Source organism: Sturnira hondurensis, unplaced genomic scaffold, assembly GCF_014824575.4.
Source record: "Sturnira hondurensis isolate 20B ecotype Veracruz unplaced genomic scaffold, ASM1482457v3 Scaffold0008782, whole genome shotgun sequence".
In the NCBI taxonomy this organism is placed as follows: domain Eukaryota; kingdom Metazoa; phylum Chordata; class Mammalia; order Chiroptera; family Phyllostomidae; genus Sturnira; species Sturnira hondurensis.
In genome coordinates, this window is record NW_028081413.1 from 7,213,003 (window position 1) to 7,234,432 (window position 21,430).

The window sequence follows — 21,430 nt, forward strand, 5'->3', positions numbered from 1 at the left end:
GTAAGTAGAATTACTACAGTAAAGATTAGGAACTTCTTAGGGCTCTTTTATATATCCTGATATTGCTTTGCAAAAGAGTTTTACTCGGTGTGGCCTTATATTGGAACGCACCAGCTGAGGTGCAGCCCTGACAGCATTAGGGTTTTATCCCTGCACTGTTGCAAATTCAGTTGGTGGAAAATGATATATCGAAGTTGCTTAAATTGTCATTCCTTTCATCACTAGAGGAGATAAAAATCTCTTCCATATATTTTCATTTTATTCCTCAGATGAATCTCATTCTTTGCCTATATATTAATTTGATGCTTTCCTCCCCCTCCATTTCAATGGTACCCCTTTTGTTAAAGTGATACAATCTATTAAATGTCGATGTTTCCATTGTTCCGAAGTTTCATATTCTTGCTACCATCTGTCTTTTGTTTCCTTCCAGTTCATCTGTACTTCAAAGCATGGATGAGTATTAGGTCTGTAAAGGAATGTGGACTATGTATTACATGCTACTTGTTTTAGAATTTAATTTTAAAGTGAAATATTTAACTCCATTTTCCATCCAGAATCTATCTTTTATATTTCCTGCGGGTCTTACAGAATGCTTTTCTGATTTGCTATCTACATATCATAGAGAGTTTTGTTTCATGATCTTGCCTTCCCCCATTGTACTAAAAATCTGCTTTATTGTTTGCTACATTTTAGATTTGGTTATGGGCTGCCTAATTTGTGCTCGTCTTCTTTTTGAATCATTGCCAGAATGAATTTTGCTTCTTACTCTTTATAGTTTCAGATTAAGAAATTTTGTTCAATTGCAAAACACCCTATTGGGATTTTTATTAAAACAGCATTAAATCTGTAAGTTAAATGTAGGAGAACTAGCATTTACAAATATTACTAGTATTCTCATTCTATAACAATGAGAACACCACCAAGTCACATTTCATTTTATAGAATAAAGATTTGCCATTTCATTTTAAAGGTTTAGCTCATATCCAAGTAAATTCCTAAAAATGTAATATCTTGTAGCAATCATGAAGAGAATCTTCCATTATGTTTTCTAACTGAAAATACTTGGTTGCTTGCTTTTGTTTCTACTATTTGGTGTTAATTGGGGTGTTTTTGTTTTGGTTTGGTTTGTTTTTATTATATGGCATCACTATTACTTAGTCGTCACTTGTGTCAAAGTAAGCCACCTGGGCAATATGAAGGGCCTCTAGCATGTTCAGGGAATGCCCCCCTGGGAACTTTCTAGAAAGTCTTCTTTCCGTCTTTGGCAATTTCAAAGACTGGAACAGAAGTGGGGTCAGGAGGGAAAGGAAGATGACAGTGCAAATCCACATCCAGACAGCAATGCCGTGTTTCACAAGCCTCCCCCCCTCCAGTGAGGTGGCCCCCACAGCTTTCACGGTTGTGATAAATTCACCAAAGAGCCTTCCTAGGGCCTGGGGCCCCCAAAGTGGAATTTAGGGCCTCAGATCATTAAAGGAAGGCAGTGTAGAGATCGGACAGCCTTGAGACATTAATGTGTGCCTGGGGAGAAGCCCCATTCTCCCTCCTCCTTGTGGCGACATCAGGTTTATCTGTCTAGGAGGCAGTGTCCTCCGGGAACCAGCGAAGGAAATGTCAGTGACAGAATTAATTTTGAAATTGCTGGTGAGATGACTGAAATAATGATCTGGTGGAACATTTTTCCTCTGGACCCAGCATCAGGGCACTTCACCAGCTTTGCCCTGCTCCACCCCCGTCCTGTGAGGCCCTACAAAATATTCTCCTCCTGCCAGTGACTGCGGCCAAGGTCATTCGTGGCAGAGGCAGGACTGCCCTCCCAGTGAAGCCTCGTGGTCTTGGTGTCTGCATCCTCCTTGTAAACAGACCCGTGCCGTCTTCCTCCTGGAAAGGAAGATGATAATTCCAGAATTAGCATCAAAGCAGGAAAAGTAGAATTTGTAGTTGGACCCAAATTCAAATCTAAGCTCACAAGATGACCATGGGTAAGTTTCTCTTTTCCCATTGTAAAAGGGAGATAAGAAGACCACGTCCTCCAGTTATTATTTATTCATTCAGGAAAAATGAATATGAATAGGAAAGTCAGTGCCTTCTGTTTGCCAGGCACTGATAAAAATGATGTTGACGTGGCAGAGAACACATCAAAAATCCACGCCACTTATGTCCATGGGTAGGGAGGGTAGGTGCACACCAAAACTAACATGAATTCATATTAGCTAATGTAAAATGCTGTGAGGAAAAAATAAAGCAGAAAAATGAGAGTAAAGGTGACTTTTTAAAAAGATTTTATTTATTTTTAGATGGAAAGGGAGAGAGAAAGAGAGGGAGAGAAACATCAATGTATAGTTGCCTTTTATGTGCCTGCTACTGGGGACATGGCCTGCACCCCAGGCATGTGCCCTGACTGAGAATTGAACCAGCAACCCTTTGATTTGCAGGTTGGTACTCAGTCCACTTGGACACACCAGCTGGGGCTGATTGTTCTTTTAGAAGGAGCAATGAGAGAAGACTTCTCTAATAAGAGATCTGAGCACAGAACTAAAAATAGTGTGGGAATGAGCCAGGAGAGTGTTGGAGGAAGAGCATTCCAAGCAAAGGGAAATACGTGCAAAGGTAGAGGGAGGCCCACGTGGTGGAAGCAGGGGACGGATGGGGCGGGGGGCGGGGGTGTGCCTGGTAGGTGGCGAAGTCACAGTGGTGGAGCGAACCAGATCAAGTGAGGCTGCAAGGACAACCAGGGAGCCAGATTCGGCCTATGGCCTATTTATGTACGGAATCTCTAGGTAAAAATGACTTTTATAATTAGAAAAAGTTGTTTAAAATAAAGGAATTGGACTATAAGAAAGACCATGCGCATCCTGCCAAACCTAAAATATTTACAATCTGGTCTTGTATTTAACTTTTTTTATGTTCATCTTTCCCATTTTATTTTTCATTAAGTTTATTGGGGTGACATTGGTTAATAAGATTATATAGGTTCCAAGTGTACAATTTATGACACATGATCTGTATATCGCACTGTGTGCTCACCGTCCAAAGTTAAATCATCTTCTGCCAGTGTAGATGTCACCCCTTTACCCTTATTAACCTCACTTCCCTTCCCTGCGGTAACCACCATACTGTTGTCTGTGTCTGTGAGTTTGTTTTTCTTATTTGTTAATTTGTTGCCTTCAGTTTTATATCCCACATATGGGTGAATTCATATGGTTCTTGACTTTTTCTGTCTGGCTTAGCATGATATTCTCAAGGTCCACCCATGTGGCCACGAATGGCAGTACTTCAGCCTTCGGCTGAGCAGTGTTCCACTGTGTATCTGCACCGCATCTTCATTATCCAGTCATCTGTCGAAGGACACTGTTTGTTTCCGTGTCTTGGCCACCAGGAATAATGCTGCCATGAATGTAGGGGTGCATATATCTTTGCAAATAAATATTTTCAAATTCTTTGGGCAGATACTCAGAATAGGGGTTGCTGGGACATAGGGTAACTCCATTCTAAATTTTTTGAGGAGCCTCCATACTGTTTCCATGGTGACTGTACCAGTTTATATCCCCACCAGCAGTGAATAGTGGTGCCTTTTTTCCCACAACCTCTCCAACTCTTGTTGTTACTTGTCTTGTTGGTGATATCCACTCTAACAAATGTGAGGTGGTATCTCATTGTAGTTTTGATTTGCATTTTCCTAATAGTTCGTGGGGTTGAGATGCTTTTCATATTTCTGTTGACCATTTCTATATCCTCCTGGGAGCCAGAAACATATAGTGGAGAAAACCTTTTCAATAAATGGTGTGAGATAATTAAATACGACATACAAAAGAATGAAACTAGACTACCTTTTGTCCCCATGTGCAAAAATTAACTCTAAATGAATCATAGACCTAAATATAAGACCTGGTGCTGTCTTGTCTTTTACAGAGAAAATTTGCCAACTCCTGATGCAGGGCCTTGGAGGCCGTGGTGAGGATGTTATACTTCCAAATGTGAAGGAGATCATGGGAGGTTGAGGGTTGAGCAAGGAAGTAATGTGATGTGATCCGTGGTCTCAAAAGGATTATCTGGCTGCCACATTAACTCAATATAAAGTGGGGAGGGCACAGCTGGAAGCAGAGTTAGGAGCTGTGATTAGAGTCCAGGTGAGACAGAGCTGGACTAGACTGGTAGCAGCATGGTGCCGAGTAGCTGGACACATTTTGTTGGTGGCACCAAAAGGACTAAAGATTGAATGTGGAGTGTGATGAGAGGGAGAAAGGAGTAGAGGACGACACCAAGATTTTTTATCTCCACACTCTCCTTACATTGTGGTGGAAATTGAGTGAGAGAACGATCTTCTCTACACCCCAGTTTGCCCACCACTCTGTCGTCAGGGTTATCTCCCAAACAGACAGTTTTGACGGTGACACTCTCCTTTCAGAAACCTACCCCAGTGTCCCCTCGCAGTAGGGCAGTGTGTCATAGCACTCCATAATGTCACCTCCCTGCATCTGCGTCCTGACTTGTTTCTAGCCGCTTTCATTTAATTGACCCCAACGCTGATCAGTGGAATACACGTCTGCTAGTCCCCACGTGTACCTCACGCTCTTCCACCTCAAGGCCATCACCCACGCGAGTTCCTCCCCCTTACTATCCTCGAGTGTTTTGCCCACGCGAGTCCCTCCTTACTATCATTACCTGTCAACGGTCCCCACAGAATGTTAATGGTCTACCTTTTCAACAGAGCTCTTCCTTAACACCCTATTTACCCTCTCACTGTGTTCCAATGCTCTGTGTCTCTTCACCCCTTTTACCAGACATGTTGTTTCTATTTGTAACATGATTTTTTAATACACAAGTCTTATCTCCCCTATTAGTCTATACAGGACACAATGTAACATAAGGTTAAGTAACTTGTCTTTGTTAAATCCCAACCCTCTACTTGGAACCTGTACAACTTAAGTAAATCACTTCATGTCTTTAAGCCTCAGTTTGTGTTGCTGTTAAATGGAGATAATTACCTTAGTTACTTCCCAACACTAATTAAGAAGATAAAATGAGTTGATTAATGGGCAAAACTTAGTGTAATTCTATGCCTGCTGTATAATTAGAGCTCATGTAATTCCAGCTCTATGAATTCACCTTCATTGAGGAGCTGAGGGTGTGTCTTTGTATCCTAATGTCCTGGTGCTTTGTGCACTGGTATTGCACACAGTGGGGGGGGGGGGGTGAATATATAATGAAAAGTGAAGCAAAATGAGCTCGGGTTCTAGAGTCAACTCTGAGTTCAGTTCCTTCCACCAGCACATCCAGCTGTGTGACATACGGCAAGACACCCTCAGAGAGCTTCGCCCTGCCTCACATTTGAAATGGGGAAACCATCTCTCACTGCAGGGCTCTGAGAATGAGCTGTGATGGCGCATACAGCACCTGATGCCGTGTGTGCCCAGCAGGAGCTGTCACGAGGAGGATGACGGTCAAAACTTCGGTCGAGGGGAATCCTCTACACTGATCGCCCTTCTAGCACTGAAGCCTGATCCCTCCTTAAAGCAGTGGTTCTCAAACTGGCCGCTGGGCTAGCAGCAGCATCAGTGTCGTGTCCCCGGGGCCTTGTTAGAGTGCAGGTTGTCAGGCTCCACCTCAAGCATGGTGAGACAGGTGCTGTGGAATGGAGTCGGCGGCCTGTGTTCTAACAGCAGACACACACCCGCAGCTCAAAAACACTGCCTTAACGGAAGGGGCATCGGGAGGTGAGGGAATCTCCAGGGCGGTGATGTCCCATTCAATCCCAGTTGTCACCACAGGAAAGCACTGCAGTACCAGCTGTTTCCAGCAGCACCAGAGAAGGGGAGGAGTGCGAGCTCTGGAGTGCCACCTTTTGGGGCCAGCAACTCTTGACTCTTATGATTACTCACTGAGTTGATAGAAATGAGGATGAACCAGAGAAAGCTGTGACCCGTAGTCAACACTAGGAAATATTCAGTCTGTGGTTCCGTTGAGACCTGGGACTGGTTTTGGGAGCATGCACCCACGACATAAGCCATCATGAGCTGTCAAGTAACTTGAGATAATACAAATGTACAGGGAAAATATCAGCTGGACTGACAAGATGTGAAAATTATTTTGTATGACTAATTTTAATGTAAGCTGTTAACACATTTGTATTGTAAACACAGGAACTAAAGTTAGATCAAATTATTTCAAGCAATTTGGAAATATTGTGAAGAACATTTAATTCCTCCATAGTATTAAAATCTGGAGAGCACTTAAATATCTCCATAGCCACAGTTATAAATAGTTATATACACACACAGAGTTATATATAGGTATCAGCTTTTTTAAAACCTGATACCACATTTATCCTTTTTCTTTTCTTAGGTTCGTTGTATGACATTAGAAGTCATCTCTTTGACAGTGATTCTGTTAATCCAAATGGAGTTGAAATGCAATTACTCCGGACTTTATTATCTAACCTCTGCCTTCTCCCCACACCAGCGGCTCTCGCTCTGCTGCGCGAGGCTCCGGGGGAGGGGGGAGGGTGCAGGCAGAAGAGGGGCAGGACCTCAGACCAGCCCCCTGGGCTCTGGGGCTGTAGCTCTGAGTACAGTGTGCTGCATAAAGGGTGCCCTTGGCACACAGAAGGAAAACGGAGAATGCTATCATTTCTCTTTATGATTGATTTTAAATCACAGGCTTTGAATTCTCTTTTTGAGTCTATTTAGGGATGAGGGCCTATGTGTAAATATCTTTTCCTAAAAGGGGTGTGTGATCAAACTAATTTGTCTCTGAGGGCTGGTTAAGATGACAGGGAGAGATTTAGGTAAAAGGTAAAAATATCGATGCCAAAAAATTCTAGAATGTTCTGTAGATTCAGTCCTCCGTGTTACCTGCTCCCCTATAACTAGATTCATATTAGCTTTAGCTCATATCATATTCAGGTGGGATAGTTTAATGTGAATCAGACTAAGGGAGAATGTAGAAAGCAGACTCCGGTGAATTTATGGTGGGCTGCCTCTTCTCCCGTGCCTCCCTCTCCTCTGGTCAGCTGCCCCCAAGTGAACAGGCACAGGGGAGCTGCCTGGTGAGGCAGCGAAGGTGCCTAGAGGTGCCTAGAGGTCTCTCGACTGAAGGATCTACTTCTGCGTAACTTTCCCTTTAAAGTCTCGATGTCCACAGTATCTCTCACTGGTGAGATTTGGGTAAACGGGTCCCATTTCAGTGAGTGGGCAGAAGGCACAAGAGCCTTGAAGGGAATAGACCATAAGGCGCAGAATGCGACCGCACGCCTGCCCCCAAACTGCCTTTCTCTCACTGGGCTGTCGTTACATCACATTTGTTTCTCTCTCTCTCACTCTGAATGCTTCTGAGAAGTTTCAAAGGAAGGTAAGCAGTACCTCTCTCACCTCTGTGCTGCTCTAGTGGAGCTGCTCTGGGTTCCTGCTGAACCCAGGCAGGAGCCACTTTGGAGAAGAGGTTTGGCCCCACACCCCCTCTCCCAAGGATGCTGCATGACTGTGGTCGAAAGTCTTCCCCTGCCCGTAGGCTGGCCACTCTCTTCTAGAATGAATTCCTTGGGAGCTTTGCCATGTGTCTTTCCTTTGTAGTTTGTCTTGTAGAATTCTTGTGCTGCTTTGCTTTGAGAGAGGCCACAGCCTGGCTTGCACTGACCTTTCTCCTCCTCCTTCCCCACAGGCAGCACAAGGGGGTGGGCACAGGACTCTGCTGTATGGCCACGCGATTCTCCTGCGACACTCCTTTAGTGGAATGGTAAGTACCTCGGGGTGTCCGCATTCACCATTCAGAGAGGAGGGGAAAGGGAAAGTGGGGAGAAAGCACAGGAAACCAGCAAATGTCTAGGTCAAGTTAACATAAGGAGTCGTGGAATGTAGATAACTGTAGCACATTATTATCTTGGTTTCTCCTTATATCTTACCTTAATTTGGAATTATTTACTTGCATTTGCATAATGTCCAACCACCCTTCTCCCCACTCCGTGAGGAAAAGGACTGTGATCCCACTAAGTACAGTACCTTGACACACTGGGTGCTCAGTAAAGATGTGTCACATTGACCAAATAAACTATGGGATAACTGACTTTCTGAGTGCACAAGGACAACTAGCATAGAAGAAAAATCAATCAAGTAAGATTTTGTAAAATTTCTACTCTTTGCTAGCTGAAGGAAGTGGGTTGGTATCCATCATCCTCCGTTCTGGAAAAATTTGAACATCTATGTTAATCCAGAGGCGTGATATAGCTGATCAGGGCATAACTAATTAGGGATGTAGAGCCACCGTGAACCCAATAGTGATGACTTATGTAACTTGAATTGTTTTTTCAAGTTTTACATGAATTTGTAAAATACATATATTGCAGATCTTTGGCTGGGAGTATTAAGGAGAATCGTTGTGATCTCAATTAACTGTAATATGTGTGATTCTGATACATTGACTCCCAGTCCCTGCATGTATCGTTTTCACCTGTCAGTGTAAGCGACATTGGTGTTCTTTCTCTGGCCCTAATGGGAAACTGTTACATTCATTCAAGACTTCACTTCCACACATTTCCATCTGCAGCGTCCTGCAAAGTTCATCTCAAAGCTGGGACTATCAAATTGGCAGCGGGAGCAGAAGCTGCCTCTTAAATAATTTATTTATTGCAGCATTTCTTTTCCTGAGCACTGGTAAGAAGTTGACCTTTTCCGCCTTAACATTCTCCTGCTGTAGTTCTCCGTGGCAAAGGACAGAGAACAAAAATGACCGAGTGGAAGGTTACCTGAGCAGGGTGTGGAGACATTTAGAGAGTGGGGAACCATTGTACCGGGACAATCTCTAGCACTGACAGGGGATCATTGGTCTTTCAGACTCTGGTGCTTAGCCACGAGGGTAAATAAAACCTTAATGCCTTTCTTTTTCTACCTACATACAATAGACAAAACCTCACGCAGTCTCTTCTCCTGGCCTTGAAAACTTGAGCTAACATCATGGTAGAGCTATGAAGGCTTATGTTATTTATCTGTTAGATTTACAGCCTTCCCCCAAATCCCACTCACCATCAGTATAAACCCCGCTCCTTTTAGGAGCCGCTCTGAGAATAAAGCCTGTGAGCTCTGACTGTGTGCGGGGCAATGATTCTTCGCTTTCCTGCTGCAGGGAACCAGGACTGTAACCTAGAAAGCACGTTCCAAGTGCATGCCTGCCTCCCAGGCTTGTTCTGAGGTCAGCCGTGGTGCCTGTCCGTGGCAGAGACAAGGGCCAGGCTGGGGCTCGTTGTCCTTTGTGAAGTGATTTTAAAAATCATTGTTAAGTTTCACATGCACATGTATTTTTGTAATTGGAAAAATACAAGCCCTGGCTGGTGTAGCTCAGTGGATTGAGCACAGGCCTGCAAACCACACGATCGCAGTTCGATTCCCAGTCAGGGCACATGCTTGGGTTGCAGGCCAGTTCCCTGCAGGCCAACTCCCAGCAGGGGATGCACAAAAGGCAACCATACATTGATGTTTCTCTCCCTCTCCTTCCCCTCTAAAGATAAATAAATAAATAAAATCTTTTAAAAAAATTACAAAAAAGAAAAATACATAGACATTATCGGAGAGGTTTTAAAGCTCACAGACAATTTTAAAAACAAAAAATAATTAGAAGTGGGGGGGTCATCATGGTCTCTGCCACTGTCCAAAGATTACTTCGGTTATCGGTTTGATGGAGTTTTTCTTAGCCTGGTTGTGAGGCATTTAAATTTTACATACATGCTAACTATACAAACATACTATTTTGCATTGTTTTCATGCTATTACACAGCCTTGATAAAAAACAGTTAATGGTAACATAACATTCCAGAAAATGAAGCACCAAAGTCTATCGACCCTTCCATTAGTGTTGGTTATTTGTGTTCCATTGATATTGTTCCCAATTTAAAAGTTTCTCAGTATCTTTCAACAAAAGCATATTCAATATTTCAAACTTATTTCTATGACATATAGTCCCATTAGGTAAGTCACTGGGTCATCAGGTAAGAACATTGTTGAGGTTTATGTTACTAAAGTATATTGCAAAAGCATGATGACAATGAACAAGATGAGCCCTTTTCACAGTAGCTCAATGCTGACATTGACAACTGAGAGCCAAGCAGTGCAGAGATGCCGAGACCTGACAGAAGAGTGTGACTTCACTCACATCCATTTTTGTTTCACAGTATCTAACATGTTTGACTACGTCAAGATCCCAGACGGATAAACTTGCCTTTGATGTAGGTCTACAAGAACATGCCACAGGTAAGTCCACATTCCCAGATCTCCTGCTCGGTAGGGTCATGGGCCGAGGACTCTTGAGAAGGGTAATGAATATGTTATCCATTTTGGATTCCAAACCAACTAACCAGTGGGGTCAGGAAATAGATCTGATAAACTTTTGGAGAATGTGTGATGAAAACACCGGAACCAAGAATAGGGGAATATAACGCTTTAGGCACGGTCTGCCATCCTCAAAGAAAAACAAATGTTTTAGGGCGAAGTACTGAAAATAAGTAGTGTTATTCCTGATAAGAACAAATGGTAATGAATAACTACTAAAAAAACCCTCGTAGAACAAGAAGGGCTTTGATGATGAAGTATAACGTCTAGATCACAGAACTGGTCCCTTTTTATTCTGCTGTGAACCAGCTATTTCTAAAGCAAAATTTTCCAGTGTTAGGCAATGGCATCCACCCACATGAGTTTTACATTCCAATGCACCACATTTATTATCAGTTAATTTGTTTTTCTTTAAATTTACTTCCTTTAATACTTAAAATTTTAGAGACAAAAGTTAATATTTCTATAAGTGGAAAACTGGTATTGCTTGCCGTAAAAGTGACTATAATGAACAGAAAGCTATTAAATAATTATAGCAATGTTGTCAAATACTAAAAAGGTATTAATGAGATAGAAGCTCCAAACTTAAAACTTTTTCTGACTGAATTAGAAGATTTAAAGGAGTAATAAAAAGTTCTCACTGTATGATTTAATGTTGTTTAATTGTTCTTTACCACCAGTGCTATACCTCATATACTTTTTTAGTTTAGCCCAAAATATTGACAGTCAAGATAGCTATAGTTATTTATTCATATTATAGTCATAGTTACAGTATCAAAGAAAGGTCTGACTTGCTGTGTGTTATTCCAAAGATCGTCTTGGAGAATGTGTGATGAAAACACAGGAACCACCAATAGGCGCAATGGATCGAAGTTGAAAGGAAGTGTATTTCACCCCAGTGAAGGAAATCACTTTGTAACCTGCAGTTACCCCACAGAGGAGCAGCTGGTGTTGGGGTGTGGGGTGCTCCCTGTGGCTGGAAACATTCTTGAGCAGCTGATCCACTGTCAAGAGCATTTCATATGGAATTTCTGTTCAGTTGAGAGGTCGGGCTATGTACCAATTAGGATTCCTAGTTGAAGACAGCAGAAACTGATTCAGGTTAACACGCAGAATGAGAATTTACTTGAAGAATGTTGGGCAGAGCCTGCTGTAAGGCTCAAGCCCCAGGTGTGGAAAAGAGTCAGGAACAAAGAGAGAACAGCCTAAGTCGCACTGCAGAAAGTCATCTTGGATGCAGTCCTTAACATCGTAACATTTTCCCCAAAGTAGGAGAAGATTTCATTGTTGGGTAGCCAAAGAAAAAAGTCCATGTGGATGTTCTAAAACTGTCAGGAGTCTGATTTTACAGCTGATACAGAAAAACTCTGGAGTTCCAACCAGAGTTTCTGCATCATACCCAGTGGTGTCTAAGAACGCCTGAGGCGAAATCCTCTCTCTCCACCTCCTCTTCTTGTACAAAGTGGAAAAGCTGGCCTGCCTCAGCTCATTATGGTTTTTTTCCCTTAAAATAAGATTATATTTGAATCTGATTTGAGGTTGCTTTGTTTTCAGCTGAAGTGTTATTCTTAAAATATACTTTCCTCTAAGGTGTTGTCAACATCCTCTGAAAATTATCAAATGAGTGAAGTACCACACTCTCAGAATGTAAATTGGCCTCTAATATAAACCAGCTGTCAGTCTTGGAGCACACAATCAGAAAAGTTATATGTCATTCTACCTATGTCGGTAAAATGACTTTAGACTTTTTGAGAGCTGGGAAGAAACTGACCACATCGTAGTCATCTGTTCAGGAAATTTGTTTAAATATTAGAGACTCCAATAAAACTGAGGGAAATTGCATCAGATATTATTCTACCCAGCACTCTTTTCTAAATCCCTGAAATCAGGTGTGGAGTAAATTCTGTCAGCAGATGAACACAGGAACCAACCCAAATTGAAACTGGCCGATCATAAGCTGACTTAGGCAGAAGACAGATGGGAAAGGGGTGACCAAGTGTTCATGAAAACCTGGAGCCTTTTAACACAACTTACTTTACCTCTCTCACCCAAACCCATCTCATACTGTCCTTGAAGAAGGCCAGCTTGGTGTTTGTGAGGGAGAAGGAGAAGGCGCATATAGCTCAGTAAGTCTCCGTATTGCCTGGGGTAGTCTTCTCACTTCAGGAGCAGATGCACTCAGAATTCTCAGAGTACCCAGCCTGTTTCCTAGTGGGTCGTTCTATGGATGCACTTTTGGCTCAGAAACCTCTTCTAAGTTAAAAACAAGTAAAATTTCAATAGTTGAGTTGAATTTAATATAGACAGTGTGAGGAAAAGTTTGAAGGCAGTTGCTTGAACAGTTCTGGAATTCCCCCTACATAGAGGATATTAAATAGTTTGACTGACTGACTTAAAAGAACTGGTAGTCATCCTCACCAGGTGGCTCAGTTGGTCAAAACATCATCCTGTACACCAAAGGTCTGCAGGTTCAATACCCAGTCAGGGCCCATACCTAGGGTGGGGGTTCAGTCCCCTGTTGGGGCACATACAGAAGGCAGTAGATTCTCTCTCTCTCCCTCCCTCCCTCTTTCCCTCTCCCCACATTTTCCTATCTTTCTAAAGTCAGTTTACATGTCTCCAGTTGAGGATTAAAAAAAAATTGCTGATCATTTTCCCCTTGGTTTTGGTTACTGAGTCCTTTCTTTTTTCCTTTTCAGGGTTTTTGTTGTTGTTTTTAGCATTTAGAGGTAGCTTTAAAATGAGACTTCAGAGGAAATAAATACGAAAACAGTGCTTTTAGTGTTTTTTCTTTTATGTATTTTAGGGTCCTCAACTGGCCCATAGCCTGTTGATTCTGGGAATGGCCCTGACCACCAAACTGTTCCCTGGAGCGAAGGCACTGGAATAAGTACACTCTTCCTCCATGTGCCTCTTTAAGACCCACTTTATCCCAAACACCATTGGTGGTCCAGAGTACTTAATGGACATCAATATCATTCTACCCTGAAAATGCTGAAGTTGATCTACCTTTTGTCATGAAATTTTTAACTTATTTTTTAAGATTTTACCTATTTAATTTTATTTTTTTTATTTTTTTTATTTTTTTTTATTTTTTTTTTTAAATATAATTTTTATTTAATTCTTGTTCAAGTACAGGTTTCTGTCTTATAATCCCAACCCTGCCCGCCCCCCACCCCATGCTCCCCGCCTCCCTCCCCTTTCCACCCCCCACCCTTAGTTATTGTCCATGTGTCTTTTATACTTGTTCATGTGAGTCCATTCCCTTTTCCCCTATACCTATTTAATTTTAGAGAGAAGGGAAGGGAAGGAGAAAGAGAGGGAGAGAAACATCAATGTGTGGTTGCCTCTTGCATTCCCACTACTGGAGACCTGGCCTACAACCTAGGCATGTGCCCTGACTGGGAATTGAACCGGCAACCCTTTGGTTCTCAGGATGACACTCAATACACTGAGCCACACCAGCCAGGGCTTGTCATGAAATTTTAAATTTAATCAAAATAAGCATAATTACTTAAAGTAATGCCTATACCTAGTTTAAAGATGTAAAGAGTCCTTTTGCACTTATTAAAAACATCAGTCTCTTCCCTGCCCCTCCCTCTCCTGAACCCCCGCCCTCTCTCAGGGCATTTACTTTCAGTTCCTCTAGTATTGTTTACCACTTGTTTATGAATAATATAGCGTACTATTTAGTTATTCTTTCCAGATTAGGTATTATCTATTGATGGTTCTCTATGAATAATAAAAAACAGGTTAGAAGGACCAAAACTCTTATGGTCCATTCTTTCCTATCTTCTTCCCACCTTCCCAATATATTTACATATAACTACCAAATCAATATAAACTATTTTTATTGCTGTAACTGTAACTTTTATTTGCAAATGAAACTCATCACATACTATGCTCAGTTCACTTTATTATTTTTTAATCTTCCAGTAGTTTATAATTGCCTTATTTGAGCCCCAGCTGGTATAGCTCAGTGGTTTGAGCACAGGCCTGTGAACCAAAGGGTAACTGGTTCAATTCCCAGTTGGGGCACAGGCCTGGGTTGTGGGCCAGGTTCCTAGTAGGAGGTGTGTGAGAGGCAACCACATGCTGATGCTTCTCTCTCTCTCTCTCTCTTTCTCCCTTCCTTCCCCAAACTCTAAAAATAAATAAAATCTCTTTAAAAATAATTGCTTTATTTGTTTTATTTTCTGTGGCTCAATCATTCATTCATTTCTAAACTATTCCCTAGAACTGAAACTCTCCCCTGATTAGATGCGATCACATTAGCTGTTCTCTCGGTTTTATCTTCTTAGAAACATCCACCATCACCCAGAAAATTCCCTTTGCCCTCTCTGAGATTCTGTGTTTCCCGGATCTCATGTTTTTCTCCCTTCTTGGCTTACCGCCTCACTTTAATGGAGCCCGTTATCCAGTAGCTTTTACAGAAAAGATTCATGAGAGGTCAAACTATCATCTGAAAGTTTCTTAATTGCAGCTTCACAAGTAATTCACGGTATTCTACATGGGAAATTTTCTTTTTCTCAGCATCCCAAAGGTTTTTATCTATTGTCTCTTAGTTTATGGTCTGCCTGTTTATTGATTCCTGATCCTCTGTGTATGACCCATTTGTACTTTCTGGGAGCTATTTCGATCTTCTCTTTTGCCCTGATGTCTGGGATTCCACAGCAATATGTTTAGACCTGGATCCGTTGTCTTCCAAGCCTCACAGGCGTGGACCCTGGTGTAGGTCTCTCTCGTCCACTGTGCTAGGTACTTTGCAGACCTTTTCCAATCTGAAAATGCTTGTCTTTCAGCTTTGGAAGCATTTTATACTACTTACTTGTTTTATTCCTCCCTTTTCTCCATTCTGCTTCCTGGAAATTCTCTAGATTCATTTTCTAATTGTCTTCTCACTCCTGTTTCTGCTTTTCTTTGTTGTTCTTTTTGGAAGAAATTTTCAACTTGATCCTTGACCCTTGCTTTCTTTTTCAGAATCATAGAGGTTTTTCTTTTTCTCCAAAGGGATCCTTCCTGAGAATGCCCATTGCTGCTTCATTAACGTATTTCTTTTTATCTCTCTGAGATTATTACTCCAATATTGTTCTAAAGTTTTCTTCGGCTCTCTTTAATCTTTGTTTTCTCCAAGTCCCTTTCCCCACTTTTTGTTTGGTTCCTGTCATTCACATTAGACTTTCCTCAGATGCCCGGTTGTCTTTTGCCTCCGTTCAGGTTTAGGTCAGGGCAGGAAGAGCTGACTGGGCGCTCCGAGTGTGACTTGCCCTCTCTTAGAGCTCAATTTAGCAATCCAGATGGGACCTACGCATTTCCCAGGAGGCACCAGGACTGCAGCATCTTTTATCTTGGGTATTTGGCTTCCCTAAAGAGCAACCCTCAAATCTGGGAGTGGGGAGGGAGTCAACATCACAACTGGCATTCTGGAAGCTGGAGGATGGAGGCAAAAAGAAGGGAGCTAGAGTTACTAACCAGGAAGTAGAATTTTAGTTATTCTCTATCTTCGATATTCTGTATCTCCTCGTTTGACAGTGCCTGGTATTTCTAAAACCAGGCCACTGATGGTTTGTCACTGATGGATTTAAATTCTTCTGTTGGGCGGAGGAGGAAGACTTCCTTATCTGTGTGTACAGCACAGAAAAAAGGATGCAGGGGGTTAAATGTTCCTCTGAAACCTTCAGCCAGCCCTCCTGTTTTCAACCCCATCCCCTGCTGTTGCCTGCACAAGTAACCGTTAGCTCCAGCTCCGGAGGCTTTCTGGGTAATATGCAACAGGAATGGCTCTATTTCTTGAGATTGGCTTCTCATCCATTTTCTTACCCAAAGACTTGAGTTTTAGCTTTCTCTGGGCTAAAACCATCTATCTTCTCTTTTATAAAATGTCAGTGTCTGTTTATTGCTGTCAACTTCACATCCTGCTGTCTTATTTCTTATGGATTTAGGCTTTTTGAAAAATCTCTCATCATCTTCAGTAGAAATGCTGATGTTTTAGTAGAATTCATGGAAGGATCAGGGCAAAGATAAAAAAAAGTGGTCAGCAGTTCAATGAAGTTAGTTCTTAAAGATTTGTAAGTGCCTACGAAGAGAGCATTTTCTTCTCTGTGTATTAAAAATATGCAGGCTTCCATAGCTGCTGGCCTCCAATACTCTTTTCAACACTGCCTTTCTGTCTCTAGAGAAAAAAACAACCAACATAGGCAAAAGCAGATGTGGAGCTAGCTGGGATGCCTACAGATAAATAGATATTGAGGTCTGGAGTGTGTGTGGGGGGGGTTACTATTATCAGGAGCAAACAGTGAGGGAGAGAATTAGAGACAAGGGCTTTTATGCAGCAGTGACTGACTTTGAGATGTCTTTATGTAGGAGAAGCCTGTTGGTGGACCATACATCCTGCTTCCAAACAGAGGTCTGAGGGAGAAAAAGTTCGAATTGGAGATGACCTCATTCTCGTCAGTGTTTCCTCTGAAAGATACCTTGTAAGTACCTCCTAACACAGGCATCTTTCATTTCCAGAACATTTCCTTTTGGAACGGTCAGTCAAGGAGAACAGAGTCACAACAGGTTGTGCAGGATAAGATAGATGCCTTTACATAGCGTACTTGAGAGGTGATTAAATCCTTTCCCCTGCCAGGTTGTCATGGGGCCTGGAATTTAACAGTGAGGGATCCTTTCAGAATAAGGCACTGTGCCCAGCAACCTCTGCTAAACTGCTCCAGGTACTTGCAGAGAAAGCCAGCTATGTACGTATTAGCCCTCATTACTATGAATGTATAAAATTGTTTAGCTCTTGTCCAGTGAAAAAGAAGCCTGAAAAATGGGATAGAGGAAAATAAGCTGCTATTGGAGGAAAAAAATGAATTTAAAATGTTTCAGCATGTGAGATGTAATAGCAGTTGGAAGCTGCAGGTAAGATTTTGCACCTGGTGATAGGCACTAGGCTCTCATCACTGACATCAAGCCCTTGGCTGCGGGGGAAGGGGGTGGTGTGTGTGCGTGTGTGTGTGTGTGTGTGTGTGTGTGTGTGTGTGTGTGATATCTGAAGACCAAAGAAATGTCAGAGGTAAGTTTTTAAGCTTCTGAATGCCAATCCTGTTGGCAGACTTTACATTCCCTAGACGGAAGACTGGAGTAATTTTTCCCATTTGTGAGTTCTGTGTCCTGCCAAGAATAAACATTTTATAAATTCCTGTGGAATCAAGGAGCCAGCTGAAGGGATGAAGTAAACACTTGTCTGTCACCTCTGGAGCTAAAACTTCGTCTTCCCTGAATAGTATCCCATTTTGAAGCTGCTTCTAGATTGAGTGAAGAAATTTTTCACAGCTCTACAGAAAGAGCCAGATGATGCTAAGGCTGTTTAATTTGATCCTTAAAATTCTAGGAGAGTTGCTTCTATCAGGACTGGCCAGGTGATTTAAAGCGTGTCTTATTTTTGTCTCTGCCACAGCACCTCTCAGTATCAAATGCTAACATACAAGTGGATGCCTCCTTTATGCAAACACTCTGGAATGTACATCCTACGTGCTCAGGAAGTAGCATCGAAGAAGGTATGCTTTTTATATGCATGCAGCCCTCAATCTTCCAGTCTGCCTTGTGCTGTATATATTGACATTTTCTGCTGCCTCCCAACTCCCACGTGAGCGTCTCAATACACAGCATGATTTTAGTTCACCTGACTTCCTATCTCTGATGTTGGTATGGGTTATTTTCTGTCCTAATTTCTGATCACCTGAGCATTCCTGGAATTATTTTCAGTCCTTTGGAGTCCACTATTATTTTAGCACTGTATGCATTTGGGACTTGGATATACACCTTTCCTCATATACTGACTCTTCATTTTTATTTACATTGATAGTTATAAGTGTACAGACATCAGCAACTTAAATTTTAGAGGAGATTATTTGCCAAGAAGGTGATGTTAATATTTCTTCCCAAGGCATCTCTCCATACAGGTGGGAGGACTCTTCTTTACAATTAGAGTACATTTGGCTTTGTGTTTCAACTTCTGTTTCTGGAAGGCCATTTTAAAATAATAAATAAAATGTTCTCAGTATTTTATTTTTCCTTTGGAAGTAAGAGCAGCAAAGTTTGTTTAACATATCCCATTTCTTGGAGCCAGGTGAAGTCAATGCACCTTTGAAGTGATGCAGTGGATGTGTTGGCCTTATCTGACTCATGGGTAATGTCACAGCCAAGCAGAATAATCAAATGTCAGTGGCCTGTAGGTCATCACATCACATTCCAGCACTTAGAGCAAGATCAAAATTTTTTTAAATATTTACATCACAGACTTTAACCCTGTTTTTAATCCTGAGCCTAGTAGTTTCAAACTAGGACTGTCCTCCCATGATCAAATGTTTGCAGATGGCAAACAGAGTGTCAAGGTGATACCCCAGGTTCAGAAGGCATCATAGCTCAACTGAGTAATCAGGGAACAGCAGACTTTTAACCTTTCAGCAACTTGTGGAACATTTAGCCCTTTTGTTTTTATGCCAAAATTAACCCACCACCCTCTCTTGGTTGTCAATCATTCCCTCTCTATGAGGAACCAAGAAACTCTGGGTTTAAATCTTGCCCACGGGAGTTTTGACTGACTCTTCTCCATGTTAAATTTTCATTGTCACTGTGGGAATAAAATTGTTTCCCAGTCCCAAAATAGGGCTTGTGGAGACTAATTAAGAAGTGTTTTCAAGCCACATCAGGAAGGTCCTTCCAGAAGTGTTGAGTGCCCTTGTCATAGAACCTGGGCAGCTCATCACATGAGTCATCTGGCCCTTTCAGGACCCACTGGTGAGAAACCCACTGTAGCCCTTGAGAGTGTAAGTGACCCTCATCATGATCCTTCTTTCCTGACTATTGCCCCACATATTTCAATTAAGAAATGCTGTGATGTGCCGGCACTGGGCAGTTTTCTCCGTGTGGATAAAATGTTGATTGGAGGAGCCTGAGGACTCCCATGAGTGATGAGCTCCCAGTGGGGCATGGCCTTGCCATCAAGAGACAATGGGGAGTTTATGCAAGAGCATGATCATGCATGATTTTCATTTTCTAAATAAATTGGCTGTTAAGAATTCCCCTACAGTGTGTCATAAATTATCTTAATGCAAAAAAAAAATAATGTAACTGAAAATCTTAGTACAATAACATTGAGACAAAAATGGGGAAAGACTTCTGACTGTTTGGGGGAAATTTAAGAAAAACTTGCCTTGCCTGGATACAAAATAAAATAAAATAAAAATGGAGGAGGATACCAGGCTGCCCCTGCGCAAGATCCACTGGTAACACTTTTCTCCTCTGATTCTCATTCCTGCCGATTTCATCCAACACCCAAATAGTTTGACAGCCCCTAAAGTGATCTAATTATATGATTAAAAAAATAATCCTAATATAGACATTGAGCATATTAAGTCCATTATGTCTCCTGAGAACAGACTATCCTGGAGGATGTTTTAATTCAGTAGGATAAAAAAATGCCCACTCTGTCCTGGCTGGTGTGGCTTAGTGACTTGAGTGCTGGCCTTTGAACCAGAGGGTCATCAGTTCAGTTCCTAGTCAGAGCACCTGCCTGGGTTGTGGCGAAGTCCCTGGTAGGGGGGTGTGCAAGAGGGAAGCCCATGTTAATGTTTCTCTCCCTCTCTTTCTCCCTCCCTTCCCCTCTCTCTAAAAATAAATTTTAAAATCTTTCTTAAAATGTCCACTTCTCTGTGCAAGGTAAAGCTCAGGCTGCGGCCCCTCTCCTGCTACTGCATGCTTAGAATTAAGGCTAGGAATTTATTTGGAGATGAATTGGTCATCATGCGCTTTAATCTTACCGTTTCCTATCCATCTCTGAACCCCTTAGCTATGCAGATTCCTTTTCTTGTTCAAAAAGCTAAGAGCTTATTGATAGTGGCATCTATGTTTGTCAGCTCAGGAACACTGGGATGTCATTCTGCTTCCCCTCAAAGCAATAGGATCAGTGCCCAGTGTTGGTCTGTGTTTGCTAAATGCATTCAGAAGTTAGCTTCTCCTAATCAATGTTTAACGGCAGTTTGCTAGCCCCTTTTCTAGCACCCCCTTTCTTTCCCGTGACCGCAGTCTGATTTGGGTTTTGCCACGAAACACACACGGTGAGGTCCAAGAGCTCACCCAGGAATTTGGGGTCAAATGTCTTTACATCACAAGCAGTTGGAAAATCCTTATCTTCTTAACAGTAGCAACTTATTTTCTTTTTGGTTCTTAATGCTATGAATTGACACCATGTTCACCTTACTTTTTGATGTTGGACTTGCTCATCCCTGAAGCCTATTTAACTTTTAATATTAGAATTGTTTTGACATTCTTGTCTTTTCTGCCTGAGGCCTGAATTCATGGAATCTGTAATTTCCCAAATGTTTCTGTCTTGGTGTTTTTCATAACTGACACAGACCTGCACAAATTTATCCTTTTAAACACGATATTCTCTTTATTAAACTTGTCATCAGTTCATGGTAGAATATAACTCTCTTCTAGGATACCTACTTGGAGGGCATGTAGTACGTCTTTTCCATGGTCATGACGAGTGTTTGACAATACCGTCTACAGATCAGAATGACTCCCAGCACAGGTAAGCTGATAGCTTCCTCCTTCTCCTACTGTCTGCAGTCTCAGATGACTCACACTGAAGAACTTACATGTGGGTGCGGCCACAGATGAACTGTAACTGGTGGTCAATAGCAGACCCCACTACAGCCATGTATTGCAGTTTGTAAATAGGGATAGCAGACACTAGATTTGACTTACAGGTATATACAAGGTCTGTCCAGAGGTATCCAGCCATGTACTATGAAAAGTAGGTTTATTTATTGAAGAAGATATGAAATACAAGAAACATCGTACATAGGACAATGACACCTCAGTCCCCTTCAAAGTAGACACCTTGGGACCTCACACAGTTCTCCCGGTCACCATCAGCTGCCCTGTCATATTTTCCTGAATCTCATTGACAGTCTGAAATCTCTTCCTTTTCAAGGTGATTTTAGTTTGGGGAAAAGCCAGAAGTCACAGGGTGCCAAATCTGGAATGCAGGGGGACTGAGTCACCTGAGTGATTTGACGTTTCACCAAAAAACTCGGCACAAGACGTGATGCACAAGTGAG

The 21,430-nt window shown here is 42.0% G+C and overlaps 1 protein-coding gene across 1 annotated transcript in view; it reads left to right on the forward strand.

Annotated features, from left to right (window-relative positions):
- Nucleotides 1-21,430, forward strand: part of RYR3 (ryanodine receptor 3) — a 521,285-nt gene that overhangs the window by 226,419 nt on the left and 273,436 nt on the right. Inside the window, exons 4-8 of the mRNA XM_037056141.1 lie at nt 7,660-7,734; nt 10,160-10,238; nt 16,680-16,792; nt 17,761-17,860; nt 20,805-20,898. Coding sequence (XP_036912036.1) covers nt 7,660-7,734; nt 10,160-10,238; nt 16,680-16,792; nt 17,761-17,860; nt 20,805-20,898 — 461 coding nt within the window. The remainder of the gene's footprint in view (nt 1-7,659; nt 7,735-10,159; nt 10,239-16,679; nt 16,793-17,760; nt 17,861-20,804; nt 20,899-21,430) is intronic.